The sequence below is a fragment of the Buceros rhinoceros genome, unplaced genomic scaffold (genome assembly GCF_000710305.1).
Source record: "Buceros rhinoceros silvestris isolate BGI_N320 unplaced genomic scaffold, ASM71030v1 scaffold17188, whole genome shotgun sequence".
Taxonomy (NCBI): Eukaryota; Metazoa; Chordata; class Aves; order Bucerotiformes; family Bucerotidae; genus Buceros; species Buceros rhinoceros.
Genome location: NW_010428772.1, coordinates 92,895 through 109,526, shown reverse-complemented (window position 1 = coordinate 109,526; position 16,632 = coordinate 92,895). Strand labels below are relative to the sequence as shown.

Below are 16,632 nucleotides of genomic sequence, written 5' to 3'. Positions count from 1 at the left end.
GAACGCCTCCAGAGGCATTAGCACTGTTTGCGGCCCCGCAGGTCACAGCTCGGGCGGGTTGATCGGTAAAGGAAGCCTGGGGCTGAGCCTGAAAAGGCAGCAGGCTTTTCCTGAGACCAGAGATCATCACGAAGGAGTTTATGGTGGCGTATTTATCGAACTGCTGGGTTTGGCGTCCCACGACTAGTTACCCTCCGCACATGATCACTCTCACACCAGCTCCGAGCCTTCTCCTTCGTTTGTGTTGTGTTTTGACCAACAACAGCGCTGCTGCAGGTGTTCACATGAAAAATAACCCTGCTAATTGGCGGGAGATTAATCGGTAACTCACTAATAAGAGTCGTGACAACATTCTCCCCGTAATCCCCAAATGAAAGGGACAGACACAGCCACATTCACCATGATTAGTTTTATTGCTTGAGAACCAGAGTACTCATTTCTAAAGGCCTTCGAAGTTACGAGTTGAGTTCGCTTAAATAGAATTACTGTGTGGTTATAATGCAACATGGCACAACAACAATACAGAGCTGCAGACACCCTTTGGGCAACAGTGCTCGACACAAACCCAGATCGTGCTGTTGAGAACACACTCTGCAAGCGGACATCAAATCATCTTCAACGGTAGTGATTTATACCAAAATCAAGCATCAATCTAATGCCATCACGCAGTCCATGAACTCTGTAGTGTTCTAAATTAAATCAATAAAACATACATTTGTGTTTCATCAACAGACTCCCTAATCACCTTTTAATGCTGTATTTAGTGGTGGGAGAAAAATGTTCGTCACGAGATTATATTGTAGGCTGCACTGAGCTACTATCAGGAAAATTTACAGTCTTTTTTTTTTTTCCCTTAACACCGTATAAATACAGTCCGTGTCCAATACAGCTGCTGCCTGAAGCAGACTACTATGTTCTTCTCCCATGTTATTGTTTCAATATAGAATACTTGGCACCATAAAACAGTAACAAAAGACGGACAAAAACAGTTTACAAAATTCTGGAAAGTTACACCCAAACCTAGCTAAGAACTTCACATTCAATCTTTAATATTACATAGAAAGAAGGGATTATAGGAGTAACAAAGTGAAACTGCTAAGATATGTGCTATATAGTATGCTATATATCTGCATCCAGGATGGCACTGCTATATATCGTCTCTTAGATAAATGTTGGCTGTTGACGCACACTGAACTAACCCCGCTACGACTCCAACGCTAACCGCTGATATGGCACTCTCAAGCATTCGTATTGGAAAGTATATTTTAGCGTAAGTTTTGGTCAGGTTTATAAATTATTTATGTATCTGTGTATATATACACATACATACATATATATATACACACACATATATACGTATGTATAGAAAGCAGCTGCTGTGTGATTCAAAAACCATGTAACATGGCAGTATAGTAAATAACATGAGAAAAAAAACCCTATAAAAATGAAAAACAAAATACTAGAACTAAAACACAAACCATAAGCCTTGGTCGACGAAGGAAATACCATTTAAAACCATCGATATCTCTATCTATACAGTCCAATGTACAAAACCCCGGAGTGGTAAAGATATGTGATGTTCGGCATCAGGACACCTTTTAAAAGTTGATAATGCGCTGAAAGAGCTTTTCCACATCGACAAACACTTAGTAAAAGGCGGAAGTTGTGAAATCTAAAATACGGAACATCTCTGCTGTCTATTTAGAGTTTTGGCAACAGAATCGTGACATATATATATAAAAAATAATTCCACGTTTCTACTTGATGTCACATGAACATACAAGACGGTGAGGTATGTGAGGCTTTTCTCGAACAGAGTCCGGATGCTGAAGCATAGTGTACGATCAGCAGTCTAAAAATGTGGCACTCGGGACTTGATTTACCAGCACGGTTGTTACGATTATGTGTCTCGGGATACTGCGCGGTCCTTCCCCTCCTGCTACAGTGCGGTTTCACGGAAAATCTTCTCGGTTCGTAGGCATCTTTTTCCTGTTGCAGAATTGGCATTTTTTTAAAAGGAAAAATAAACACAGGGGAAATGATGTAGAAAATATATACGAAAAGGAAAAAAAAATGATATTTACCACCACATCACTGCACGACACAACACTTGTGCACATTTGCAATAGGTTTACCTGCCCCAGCAGCTATTCGAAAGGACAGGAACACAGGCTGCAGCAAGTCAGGGAAAAATAGACGTTACACATTTGAAATACAAACAGTTTGGTTTTTTTTTTTACAGTCAGTAGTAAACACAACAGCAATTCCTCTATAACCGGAAACAAACGATGCAGTAATTTTTTGGATTAACCTAACTACAAAATGCAGAAGGGAAGGACATCGTCTCCTCCCAGACCTCTGCCTCCGCTGACATCTGAGGGAAAATCTGCCACTGATTTCTGAGGGCAGAGGACGGTGACCCACCCGGCGCTCCCTCCTGTCACAGAAGGAGCTCCACCGGCAGGGCCACGCAGAAAAAGGTCGCGTTCAGCCCACCGGTGACAGAGGGGCAGAAACGGCCGCTCCTGAGCCGCCTGTCCTTCAGCGGCCGGCACGCCGAACCGCACACCGCGCTGCAGAACTTAGCGAACTTCTCTGCTCTACAGCCGGACCCGGGGCACTGCGGACCGCGCGTGTGAAGCGCGTTCCTTAGCAAAACACCACGCTGCCCCGTGAGAACTCTGAGGTGACAGCAAACACGGGCATGTGTTTGTGGATTTGGATTCCTGTGTGCAGACGCACGTAATTAATTACCCCATTATCTGGCACCGAATTATCATTCGAGAGCCTCAGCGCTGTCTCCAGCACTGATGCATTTCCATGGTGGTACAGTTCGCAAGTTTTTGCAGGTTTCTAGCTGAGACTTTTACAGGTTTTATGTAGTTTTTTTCAGAGGTTACTCCCTACTCCTCCATCAGCTTTTTTCGAAGAAAGCAACTACTCAGTTTTGCTGCCTCCGAACAGCTTTACATCTGGTGTCTTCCGCAGAGAAGCTCGTTCCTAACACTCACTCCTTCGCTCTAACCACTGGTGTTTGTGAAATTCCTTTTTCTCACTTGTTGCTTACACATGAACTGCCGCTACGCCCCTCTGCTAACAAGCAGCTCGGCACCAGCTTAACCAGAGCTGTGTTTTGGGAGCAATTTTGATAACCCAATGAAAACACTTTTGTTCTACAAAACTGTCCTAAGTGCACAGACAGCTGCTCCTCCTCACTCTGTACCGCACCCGGCTTTTGTTCTAGCGCACTTCATCCCGGTCTTTATCTGACTGCGTACAAGTATCCACTCCAATAGACTCTTCAACTATAAAACACTTTGGAGGCTTTAAATTAAAAACAGGAAGGAGAACTAGCTGACTTGAACACAAGATTCACAGAAACTGGTGCATATATTCTCCTTCCTAACAACAAAGGCTTAGCAGATACGATACTAGAACGCTTGATTTAATTACCTTGTGATCCCCCATGCAGACATTGGGCCCAATGTGGTCATATATTACTATCTTCTCATCATTTTCTGACTAGTTAGAAAAACAAAAACAACACAAGAAAACACTAGTCAGTTCAGGTGTCCTCCAATTACAGACAGAAATACGGAAATTATTTATGCAAGCAGTTCAAACCGGTGTCTGAATGAAGTGACATTAGAACTTCTTTGCTTGCCTTCTCCAGAGAAAGACCATGTAGGATGAACTTTCACATCCAGTACCGATTGCAGCAATCTGTGCTATTTGTCCATGTAAAACAACTCACGGAATTGCTGCATCTGCTCCCTGCTTCTGGGCGCTCAAGAAATTCTAGTGACGCTGGGCTAGATGAAACAAACGACTCCGCTACGGTCGCACGCCAGCCCTTTGCCAGTGAAACGCAGCTAGCGCATTTCGCCGGTCCTTTTTTAAGAACAACTTATCAATTTTTATCAAATTAGGTGTAATATATGTTGTTCTTTGAATTCAGTGCAACCCGCATTGCCTTGTAAGTGCACTTGTTTCACCATACAGGTGATTTCGTGTGTTCAGAGAGATGAATGAATTGTTTAGTTTGTGAGTACAATCTTCAACCATTTCTACGAGGTACATTTCTTCATCTAAAAAAAAAAGCATTAAGAAAATCAGCACGTGAAAGATGACATTCCTCCAGCCTCCGTTATGAATTGCTTTGGTTTTGTTCCACGTTGAACTTTATCCTCACACGCTGACTTCTCCAGCGTTTGGAGCTTCATGAATAATGAAATGCACCCATCTTCCTGCCATCTGCAGTAAGGGTGATTTTGAGAGTCGGGTTTGGTTCTCTAGCACAGCGCTTCGGGAACAAACACAAATACTTTGCCATACCAGGCGATTTCTTATTATGCTACACCATTCCTACCAGCTAATTAAACCCGCAATCTGCACGCCCCCGAGCCTCTGGCACAACGGTAGCTGTGCTTTAAACTAGTTGGCAGTACTAATTTATTTTGTATGAAACAGTCGAGACTTTCTCATCTGTAATCAGTCAAGTTTGACTGGGCAATAACTTCATATAAACAGTAGCATTTAGGACTATAAAGTTAAAACTGAATTATCATTAATGCAGTAAGGAAGCTTAAGGTCAGATTTACTTTATAGCACGGTTGTCTGCCAAAAATATAAAACCATAACCTTCTGCATTGTATGCATGAGCACTTTCCAATATTTCAAGATCATAATGCCACCAGCATCGGAAGTGGGGATACATTCATCAAAAGCGACTTGGTAATTTACAAAGGCAGCATAAAATTGTGGATTTTCAACTGCATAATCTTTAGACAGATAAACAAATTACAGCGGTGCACAAGCAGAAACAATATACACTTGGCTGAGCATTCATTACTTCATGCTATCAGGCATCAACACAACTCCCTAGCAGTGGGCAACCTTTGGTGTTTTAGGGCTCAGGAAGCATAAAATAACATGATGGTGAGGTAACCGACCATGGCATGATAGATGATGTTGCATGAAAGCTGTTTACAGCCCCATGTCTGTACAATCTGTAATGCCTCCCGTGTAGCTGAACACACTGTACACTGTGGCAGGCTGTCCTTCCTTTGCGCAGGACTAAAAGGCAGATTTACCACAAGCTTTGCTTGGAATAAAACAGAGAATTGCTAAGACAGAAGAAAAATAAATTCCTGATTTGCCTATAAGAAAAATTAATACGGCAGAATTATTACCTGCATAAAAATATCCCATAGCTCATCACAACCAAAAATTGCCTAAAAATTTTCAGGCACTTCTGTTTTATGCATTTGTTAGGCTGTAACCAGTTAATTAGAATTTGCTTTTACTTTCTTCACCGCTCCTTCTAAAGCTTCCGAGCATAAGTCTCTGCAAGGGAATAAATTCTCCATGGCAAGGCAAACGCTGCTTACTGCGTAGAACCACAGAAACCTGTGAGGTCATTTTGCCCTTTCCTCTCTCAGTTCAGCATTCTTCTCCACTGAACATTTTCACTGAGTTTGGTGGGCCGGAATTACAGCTCGGTTTGGAGCTGGGTAAGCGAAGTGCTTTGTTGGTCAGGCTCACCGAGGTAAACAGCCATGCCAGTGTGGCCTCATCTACACCCGTAATTCTGCGTACGCATTTCTGGAGGTGGCCCAAACTGCACGCTCGTAATTCGCAAATGCAAAGCTGCAGAGACAAAATTATACGCATTTTTGAAAAAGCAAGCTTTGGGTGCTCCAACTGGCTGCGTTTCTGTTCCGCGGAGACTAAGAATTGGGCTAAGTGACCTCACAGTTACAAATTTATTTAATGCTCTAACTTTGTTTTCCTTTGTTTAATTTTCTCCCATTATATCCAAGTTATAGCCCTAGATAATCTGAAAGAATTCCTTTCCCTCTGTACTGTTTACACTCTTCAAGCCTTTGTGTACACTTTTATCTCCTTATTCATAGCTTAAAAAAAAAAAAATCTTGCCTCATTGGCCACTCTTTCCATGGTTTTAATCCTTTGTTCTTCAGGAATTTCATGATTTCACGGGTGCCAAGTACTATCAGTGATATTTTGGGTAAAGTCTCACTTTTTCATATGATATTTCTGTATAAGATGATCAAGCAACACTGATTTTGACATTACAATTTTACTATAAAGCCTGTACTTCTCTTAGCTTCACCATTTTTTTATTAAATACCGCAGTACATGCATCGTTTCAAATTTTGGGCGGAAGTTCAAGATACGATGCAGACACTTACACACTAAAACGTGTGAGGAAGTACATTGAACTGGGATTTGAGTAGCTATGGAGAAAACGTTCTCAGCCTGTCAGTGAGTTATATACTGCAAAGCAAACAGTCTAATCATGAGATAAATAACCCTGATGAGAGGGAGAAACAGAAGGTTATAAACTTCAGGAGAGCAAGTTTCAAGGGTTTCATTAACTGAAACAGAAAAAAAAAAACCCACGAGACTGTAGTATATGGATTTATTTGCAAGAATTATTTTCTGCAGTTCACTCCCATTGAACTGCATTATACAGGGACACAGAGACAGACACAGGACTCTGGGCAGTCTGGGGTTTGGCAAGTCGTGTATGAGACAGTCCCACCGCCTGGTCAGCAGGACAAGCACTGAGCCGTCACAGCACGCTCATCTTCCCAGCGCTAGTGCAGCAGCAGAGATCTCGCTCGGCAGAGAACTGCACTGGTGAGATCTCACACGTACACCCATTTCCTTGTGTGTTCTCGGTGCTTTAGAGCAACCGATAGCCAGCGTAAACAGGAAGAGGCACACAGGAAAAGCCAGAGGCAGTGACTGGCACAGGTACCTGGCTGGCCTGGCTCAGTGCTCCCGTGGAAAGGAGGAGAGCAGAGCAGAGGAAGCAGGAGAGAGGGAAAACGAGAGGAGGAAAACTGGAATGCTCCTGAACTATATTTAGGTCATCTAACCTTGGACAGAGCATCAGCAAGTTTACCTTACACCTATACACCAAAATCCCAAGAACTGTCACTTCTAAAAATGTTGCACATTTGTATTTTTTAAGCTCTAATGAATGTCTAAATTCCAGCGCTTTACTGGTGTACCTGGTTAGGAGCTCACCAGTTGGAGACTCTGCCTTCATTCAGGGGACAGCGAGAGGAGGTTTGGTCCATCTAGGATCTGACATATTATTGGGAAATCCAGTTCTCACCATCGGCATCAGAGGGAACCTCAATCTACCACACTTGTAACTTGGGTACCTCAGCCTGGTGCTCTAACAGGTTTTTCTACCAATAGCATCATCAATAACCCCGGTCAGCGGCCACTCCCAGTTACTCCTGTCTGCATCTGTGCCGAACCCTTTGTAAGGGCAGTACTGTTACGTTACCGTGCAGTGGAGTGGTCTGGGGGACCGGTGGAGGTTTTTTATTTTTTGTTACCCTTTATTAAAGCAGGCCGTTTCCCACTGCTCTACATCCCAGTACACCACTGACCAGCACAGAAGCGGCACAGGGGAGACGACAGGCAGCCAGTGCTGGCAGCTCAGGTACCAAGAGAAGCGTTTGTGAAAGCTCGTGCTGCGGTAACTGCCAGCAGGTTAACTGGGACAAACCCGCATTCTTGGGTGGAAAGCGCTAGAAGCACAACCATTTATTATTGCCATGGTGTGCTGCCTCCAGCTGGGTGAGCGTTTGCTGCAGACAACTGAAAATTCACGCTCAAGCACAATTGGTTCAGCCCTACCCGCCTCTGTTGAAGACAAACACAGCGTGGAGGAGTGGGGTGGCGGTGGGTCTGCACTTACCTTCAGAATGAGCTCCTTGGCTGAGTTGGACATCAGGATCCTGTCGCACCAGGCTGGACACCTCGTATTCATGTACTGCTTTCCCTGGCTAGAGTCCTCGCTGTATGGGTAACTGCAAACAAAGCATGACCACAACCATCAGCAACTTTTTGCTTGAAACCCCTGGCTCAAATGAACACACTGATTAAAAGATAGAATGGGCAAAAAGCAGCTCTTTTAGACACCTCTCATACTTACTTATCTTTCTTTTCTCCTCCCTCTTTCCTTCTCACGCTCTTTCTCTGTTTCTCTTCTCATATCTACAATCCCACTTGAGGCTGACATGTTAAGACGCGCACACTTTCAAAACTCACCTCACATCTGCATTTTTGCACGTGAGAGTGTTTAAAGACAGCAGATTATTGATCTGTCTGAAAGCATAAAATCAGTGCAACAACAACTCAGGTACAGAGTTGGCTGTTGGCTCTGACTGTGGAAAATGAACAGGCAGAAGATGGAAAAAGGAAATCTAGGAAAGAAAAGAGGTTCATCTCACGGGATTTCTTTGCAGGATTCTCTCAAGGAGAGCTATCCAGGAACAATTTAACAGAAAACAGAGGTCAGAGCACGGGGATCTCCGCAGCTGTGCACAACCCCCACCTGTACGGGTTCTCCAAGGATGACAGAAAGAAGCCATGGTATAAAAGGAGGCTTTTCAGGGGACTTCTTCAGAATCAGGGAACTAGGAATGGAAGAGTTTGTACCTTTATATGAAATTGTGTTAACCAAAAGTCAATTATTTGGCAAAGACACCTGGAATAGAGGCTGACTAAATGGCAGTTATGCTGTGGGGGTCACTGTAGATGTGCCAGGGGATCTCCAGCGCATTCTAACCTAGCTTTAAAGGCAACAGGAAGAGTTTAGTTTAACCTACAGAACAGCCTACAACAGGTTAACTCAGCACGTGAGTTAACCTGTGAGCCCACAGGCTGAAGTCGTCTAAAGCACCTTAACTGGCAACTGCTGGTTCAGCTATCAGGAGTTTTCCTTCTTTCATCCGAATGTTCTCACTAGTTTCACATGACAGAACTCTGAAGTTGATGGTGGCTCATCACGCTGCAAGGCCCCGTTTTCGCACATGGCATGGGTAAGCAGCCAGAGGGATTCTGGAGAAACCCAGAGGCGGTGTGACAGGCTCAGTTTCGTGAATACTGGGCCTGAATGAATTGCGGTTTGTCCTTGATAAATGTCTTTAAATCAAAACCCGTAAGGCTGGTGCGTATCATCTACATACGCACGCACAGGTGTATTTAAAATGACATTTCCATTTTATTCTGCTCACCACCGAATTCATAAAGGAAACGCTGAGGTTTTCCTGGTATGTGTTAAAATAAATTTCTGGTATTGTAACAAAAGGGTTTGCATGCCTGAAGAGAAACTTATTTACCACCCTGTTGGTGCGCTGCTCTGAAACAGAGATGTATAGCTTTCTACCAAATGGGTTTACAAGCTACACTGCCATTAAAAAGATTAGCCGTGGCAAACGTCCAACGAAAGCGTTCCGAACGTATTGGAACAAACCAGTGATCTCAGTACCTTTTCCACCTCATCAAACCTAACAAGACTCATTTTCAAAACATATTATGAGAATTCAATTTGCTGCTTCACTGACATACAGAAGTACAGCTTATTTCTGAGTGTCTGTGAAACATTTTGATGATGTAATACTGCTGGTGGTAGAAGCTCTTTGTCTGCAATTTAAGGGTTGTCTTTTTCTGCTAACCTCTTTCTTTAGTTACTCAAGAACCCCACATAACTGAAGCTACTTTTATGACATAATTTATAAGAATCAGTCACATTTCACACAGCCCTTCCCTGTACAGCGTTAACTGTATGGCTTTTAAAGTACGGTGTTCCACACCTGGAATGATCGGTTGCTGCTGTGTGTTAGGGTACTTCATCCCAGAGCCTATATTCTGTGAAACGGTATTTATCAATTTGCTTTATTGATCTTTACGTTTCCACAGGGTGAAAACTTCTGCCAATTTTTCAAGGTCTTTAGTGCTGATCACCCAGTCGAGAAGTTACCGTAGTTTACAATTCTTTGGCAAATCAGATTTCTAATGGCTGAGACACAGATGAAAATAAATGCTGCAAAAGTTATCCAGACAAGATGATCTGTAGGTAATAATTTAATACAATAAAGTGGGGTAAACTCTTCTTTTTGTAAGGCAGCATCCTTCCCTCAGGACAGAAGTGTGGAACATTCTGCCTTCCTGCACTCTTCCTGCACTCCTGCACTCTTAGGAGTAAAGCTTCTCCCTTCCCACTGCTGGCTCGTTGGCTTGCACAAATCTCCGCAGAATGCTGACAATAAAATAATAATATAATAATAAAAAATCCTAACGAGATACACCCCCCAAAAATAAGAAGAACTATTTGCTCTCCCCCTTTGCGCTCTTGAAGGGTTGCAAATACTTTGGAATAAGCAGGATTCTTTTGTAGGTGGCCTCAAAAAGTGATCATAGCTAAACAGGACTCAGAATTGCTGGGAAGGATTCTTTTTGCGACTTAACAGGCTTTGGGGATGGGATAGTTTAGTTTATTATATGACATTGACCTAAAATAGATTTTTGTAAATAACAGCTTTGTTAGATGTTTCTGGAATAAGACTGTCACTGCAGAAATTCTGAAGAAACCTAGTGCCGAATGTATACTATTCCAGAACAAAACTTTCCAAACAACACAACTCCTCTTTCAACACTCATTCCAGGCAAGTAAGGAATTCACCGTTCTTAATTAAAAACTCAGTTAATAATTCTAGTTAACAGATATTCTGACCTATGAATTGTATAAACAATTGTATAAACAATTACATGCTTGATAAAAACCAACCTCAGATCTGATAAAAATAATTCTAAGGATCCTAAACCAACCAATCACAAGTTAGTTAAAAACTCAAGTATTAATCTCCGTAAGTTAAGCACCCTACCACCTTTCTGTGCCTGCACTATTAGCCTTGACCATCAGAACTGCGACTGTGGCGGAGAAAAGGGAGAACCAGCTCGCTCAGACTCATCGCTACACAGGAAAGAACGTCTTTCTTTTCCTTTCACTAGCGTTCTGCCCCAGTCACAATCCATCCTGTGCAATGTACAGAAAACCCGTGATCTTGAGTAGGAATAGCGAGTGCTCGTGTAAAACCGATGACATAATAAAGGCCCCTCGGTACCTGTGAAATACAAATGATGGTAGATACAGTGCTAACACATACAGGTGCTACAGATGGGTTAATATTGTACACGCTTCCTGAATTTAGCATTCCCTATGGTTGCTGACTTTTTGGACACACACTATATTATATATAATATAATTCCTTTAATTACATATAATTAAAAATACAAATGGAGAAATGAGGAATTCCACGTGGAAAAACTTTGCTACCCTGTTTCAAACAGTGTCAAAATTGAAATTCAGGACCTTAATCACTCATGTTAGCTGAGTAACTCATACAGCAAAAATAGCCTGTTATTCTGTGTATGCCAGCCAGCAGAATTACTCAAAACATACTGTGACCATACATGCCTCTGGATGATGGACAGGCAGTTCTGGGGCTGGAGCATCCATGCGAGAGGCTTGTATGATTTACCTCCAGTTGTTAAGGATTTATTTTTTCTCTAGATGCTCCTTCTAGCTCCTTTTCCACCTTATTTCACAAACCTTTTTTTCAGTAGCACTGATTTTATTTAACCGAGATTACTGTCAGGTGGGTTTTTTGAATAAAACTTCTAAAAGGTACTAATTAAGTAAAGGAACATCATTAATATAGTGCTCAATGTTGTCAAGACTTAACCAAATGCTTTGAGGAATTGTTAACGAACTGTTAATAAGGAGCAAGCTGTCCAGTGAACTACTGGTATTAGTTAATAGGGATGAGAGCTACTTGGCAATTGTTTGGGGAAAACAAACCATTAAGAGCGTCAGTAATATTACTGCACTGCTGCTGCTGACAGGTATTGTCTAAGCTGATTGGACACCTATACAAAAATACTTACTGCAGGGTGAAAAGTCTTCTGACATCATAAACCATCCTGTCAGCAGTGTCTTCACTCGAAGCCAACAATACTGTGTTGTCTCCTTAACTAGTGTTTCCAGTCAGGAAAAAGGCTCCTAATGAACTCTTCCCTTGTGCAAGAACTGATAAAACGTGCTACAGAGATGGGTGAAATGTACTAACAGGAGATAATTAATTCACTTTGGAGCGTTATTACCTTTAAAAGCTGTCTGTCAGCGGTGGTTCTGCGTTCCAGCGCATTTCTGCATATAGCAAACACGGTGAGTACGCCCCGATGCTGCTGCTGATAAAGCTTTGGGGATTCTGCTTCTATGGCCGAGACACTTCCAGCAGCGTTGCAAGAAGTGTGACAGCACCCACTAGGTGACGGTGGGGAAAATCAAGCTATGTAATTTTTTTCAGCACAGTAAAGGTCATTCTGAGGAACTGTGCATCCTTCACATGCGGCTGTTTAGGCAAACTTTGTCGTGTTTTGGCAAGTGGAGGTACCTCCTATTCAAAGACCCCTTGTTCTCAGCTATTAATTGTCCCCAGATTTTATACCATTGATTGTTTCTTATACAAAATACTTAAGATGGGATGAAATCATAAAGCACTGATGAAAACTGGGCTCTTCATGGGAAGAGCTGGGACACACATTTGATTTGATCTGTTTTATTTTTGAACTTGGGTGTGAGTCCTCACATTTATTAAACCTTCTCTCACTTTTAAGTCTTCCTATTTACAGAGAATATTGAGAGAGAACTTCAAAAGGGGAAAAATCCCAACCACTTTTCAGACAGATCTTTTCTGAAAAATCAGAAGATTCTTTACTATTTTTGTATTTTATAAAAAAAGTCAGACCAATTTACCTTTATCTCTGACACACTCTCAGACTGTCCAAGATGCTTTTACCAGAAGCAAGGACAGTGAATGTAGGCTGCCAGTTCAAGCTCTGGGTGCTTCGAAAGTTGTAAGGGCAAAGATATAAATACAAATGTTTTGATACTTTTAATTGACAAGGTCCCAACTCAGCATTAGCGTGAGCTGGTACACAAGTGTGATTGCACTAAAATGTCATTCAGCCAATTAAAGTACGACATCTAGTTTTTGTCAGCTTCCAGGTCGTTAGTTCCTTCCTCCAAATTGAATTACCGTAGTTTTGTACTTCCCTGGATCTGAAAGGGAGATCTGGCTTCCCTAGTTCTTCTCCCAACAAATGACCCCATGTCATTTATCTTCATATGCTCATCTTGGGCAGCAGATAGTTAAAGCTAAGCAGTAAGACACGTTGCTGTTTGAATTAAATTAGCTGCTTCACATGTACCCAAATACTCATAATGCTTCCCGATGCTCTGCCCAGCTAACCAGCCATGAGATGCATCTCACTTAAGCCAAATCAGGAGGGTAAACACGGTCCTGCAAACAGAGCAGTTAAAGTACAATGCGTTAAACAGCTGCTACTTGCACAGGCTACACTAACACCATGGTGATCACACCAACAATCAGAGTCAAAGGTGACAATAACAAGGAGGGTCAGCTGGGCAATCCCGCAGCAAAGAGTAAGAAGGGTAAACAGGTCCCTGGCCCCAGCTCCGGGCTCAACACGAAACGGGAAGGTTAATGGCACCGTGTTTTTCTCTGAATCTTCTTTACGGATTTCTGTTGGGCATATTGTTTTGTGGATTAACACACTTCTTGGAAAATACATGCAGTATGCTTCAGCGTTAACATTTCTGCATCACGAGCGTAACTCTGCGCCTTTTCCAGTTCAAACCCAAGAAACATGGAGCCCCTTTCTTTTCCCAGTGAGCAGTAGCTGTCCCCTTCCTGTCTGCTCCCCACAGAGAAGATCTCCCCTCGCCGATGACCAGCACCCTACGGCTGAACCACGGCAATAACGTGACCGTGTGCTACAGCCTCCACCGTCCCGTGGTGTCGGTGCCCCTTGGGGGGATTTCGCCCGTCCCTGTGTCCGACACACGGCTAATGGCAGCTGGGCCGCTGTGCTCTGCTGCTCAATCCCACTGCCGGGGGCGGGGCGGGGGGCAGTAACAAACCCAGGTTATTCAGCAGTACCAATGCCTCAGTGAGTGGACAACGAGCGACGTGCTCTACTGCTTTAGTAACAGTAATGTTGTACTCCACCAAGTCCATGCGATGCCACTACTATTACAAGTGTGTAAATGTAATTATGAATAATGTTGGCTTGTTGGGAAGGACCCAGTGCCGGCTTGTTTCGGCAAAACCGTCTGATGTGGCAGTACGTGACTGTGATTGAGCTAAATGTCTTTTCTGGGAACGTGCCTGGCTTAGAGTAAGTTACATTTGGGTTATAATTTACAAATACTGCAAAGCTGAGGCAACAGGTGGGGCAGAGTCCAGGTTCCAGCTACCGGGATTTTCCACAGCACTCTCGGACAAGAATATAATCAATGGCTTGGTTAGCAGCAAAGACCATAAGCTGTTTAGAATTTGCTTTGCTCTCTGCTTGCAGCACTGTCTGTAATCCTCACCTTACCTGTGGCATACAGTAATACCCAGTCCTTGACACTTCTTCACATCATTGATTTTCCTCTCTTTTCCCCTTTAACACAATTCCTTAAAACAGCACTGCTTACTTGGGTAATTCTATCCAGTTCCTCACAAATTAAAGAAACACCCTATTTTAATTTGGAAATTAATTGAGAATGATGGTGAGAATGGTATCGGTTTAATGTGAGGAGAGAAATGGGGATACAATTTGTCTGAAGACCATTTTAATGATTCAATTCTAACTGTTTTGGAGGGAAGGACAGCTGTATTCTCTGCTTCCAGCTGGGAAGCTGTTTCTGTGCTTCAGCCTTAGATGCTGGAAGAACCCAGACAACTACACAAGGTCCTGTGGGAATTTGTTCCTCAGGAGCTGAGGAATCCACTCCTGATACCTGGAAGGTGTTTCACAGTGCATGATTGAACATGAAGTATTCCTGTTTGGTGGAAAACTTCCTAATTGGCAGAAAAATCATGTGTTATAAAAGTAACTGATAAAGCAAGCATAAAAATAACCTAGAGCTTTAACAATTTTTAGTCTGTCTGAGTGCCTAACTCCCCCTTTTGAGAGAACAGGACCCGGGTAATGTTCTAAGCAACAGGAATCCTGCTTGCTTCAGGAGCGCTGCGCCAGCCCTGGCAGCAGACCATCTGTATGCTCTGAAAACATGTGCGGCAATCGGTGAGGATGCTGGTTGGTACAGGCAGCCTGTCAAAATCTGAACCATCACCTTGACTTCCCATTTCACACCCAAGGGTGACAACTGGGATGTGTACGGTGGCACCCACAGGGCTGGGTACTAGCGGCAGAGCTGTTCTTCTCTGGGCGGTCTCTGCAGAAGGGAGGGAACAAGGGAGCGCCTTTGAAAATGGCTTTGCTTCATGCAGAGCAGACTGGCTCACTCTGTAGTGCAAATTAGACCAGAAAAAAAATATATGTATAGTCGTGCAACCTATTGGAATAATAAAAGGTCATGGGACAAAATACAAGGGTAGAGACTAAATAGAGTATAGACTAAACAGGATTCTGGCAGATTAAGGGACCAGAGCCAGAGAGAATTCCAAAGGAGAAACTCTCTTCCAAGAGTAAATGAGATTCAGCCCGTCTCCTGGTGAGAGGTGTCAAAGCCAAGATACTGCCAATGCAGAAAAATATCACGCAGAGGCTATCTAAGACACAAACATATGTCCAACCAGTAAATTACATGACAGGCTAATGCAACAACAAACAAGAATAGGTCACTTTAAGAGAATGATTAATACATGAGATTACTGTGCATGCAGACTTATCTGAAAGCAAACCTTGTAGGTGGGTGTGAACTCTTGCTAAAGTCAGCTCCTATCTTTGCTATACAACAGCTACAAGAATAATTATAATAATTAATGGAGAGCAGTGATAAAGGTAACAATTGCCCACCTGTATATGGACTGACCACAATGTCGTTACTTCTTTTTTTACACCTACCCCCTTTTGCAACGATTGCTGACTACCACAAACTCTTTTCCAGCCTCACATTGGGCTTGCTGTTTGCTCACGGCCAGGCTGTTCAGCCTGTGACTGACAGAGCTTACAGAGTTTAAAATTCTGAATTGTATTTAGTCTCTGGTGGCGAAGGTTGCTATGGGCTACATTGGATTACAAAGGGTAATGAGACGAAAACATGAATATTCACTATATAAAGTAAAAGGCCCCAAAATATAGGAGTAGAGGAATGGGTGAACAATGTCTGAAAAATACTCCGTTAGAAGGGGTCTTTATATTCTATATAAAGGTAGGAGACTTGTAATGCAGGCTGTGATTTCTTATAAAGCTGTGAGTCCTCTTCCAGCCTGCCTTTGCTTTTGGCAAGTTTCAGGAGGCTCGAGGAAGGATTTGCTGTTGCTGAAGGCAGCGTCGTTTGTTACTGCTCCCGTTGGCAGCCCAAGGGGAGCCAGAGGAGGAAAGAGGTGGGCTCTGGAGCGGCTAACCTCTTGACTGGGGAGGGCAACAACCGACCCTGGCTGTTGCCCGGGGGCTGGGGGTGATGGCTGCAGCTTCTGCAGACGCCTGTCCCGTGGCAGGTTTCTGGCGATCCCGACTGTGCAGCGCAAGAACGTGCTGGGAATCCCCTGGGCAGAGAACTGGGGGCAAAAGGGCTTCAGCACATACTGGTGAGGAGCCAGCAGGCTGGGACATTTCTCTCCTCAGAAGTTCCTCACTGCATGGCTAGCACGCTTCTCTCTGACGCACGGGTTATACGGAGTGGTGAGCTGATATAATTTAAGCACATACTTGAAGAATTAACAGGAAATTGGAATTGAAGAGGAATTCAGAAAAATGTGCAGG

The 16,632-nt window shown here is 43.2% G+C and overlaps 1 protein-coding gene across 1 annotated transcript in view; it reads right to left on the bottom strand.

The window, feature by feature from the left end:
* Positions 1-394: 394 nt before the first annotated feature.
* Positions 395-16,632, bottom strand: part of INPP5A (inositol polyphosphate-5-phosphatase, 40kDa) — a gene marked incomplete at its 5' end in the record, with an annotated part of 101,165 nt that continues 84,927 nt past the window's right edge. The window contains 4 exons of the mRNA XM_010142409.1: positions 395-1,989; positions 2,085-2,172; positions 3,454-3,522; positions 7,742-7,853. Of these exons, the coding sequence (XP_010140711.1) occupies positions 2,092-2,172; positions 3,454-3,522; positions 7,742-7,853 (262 nt within the window). The remainder of the gene's footprint in view (positions 1,990-2,084; positions 2,173-3,453; positions 3,523-7,741; positions 7,854-16,632) is intronic.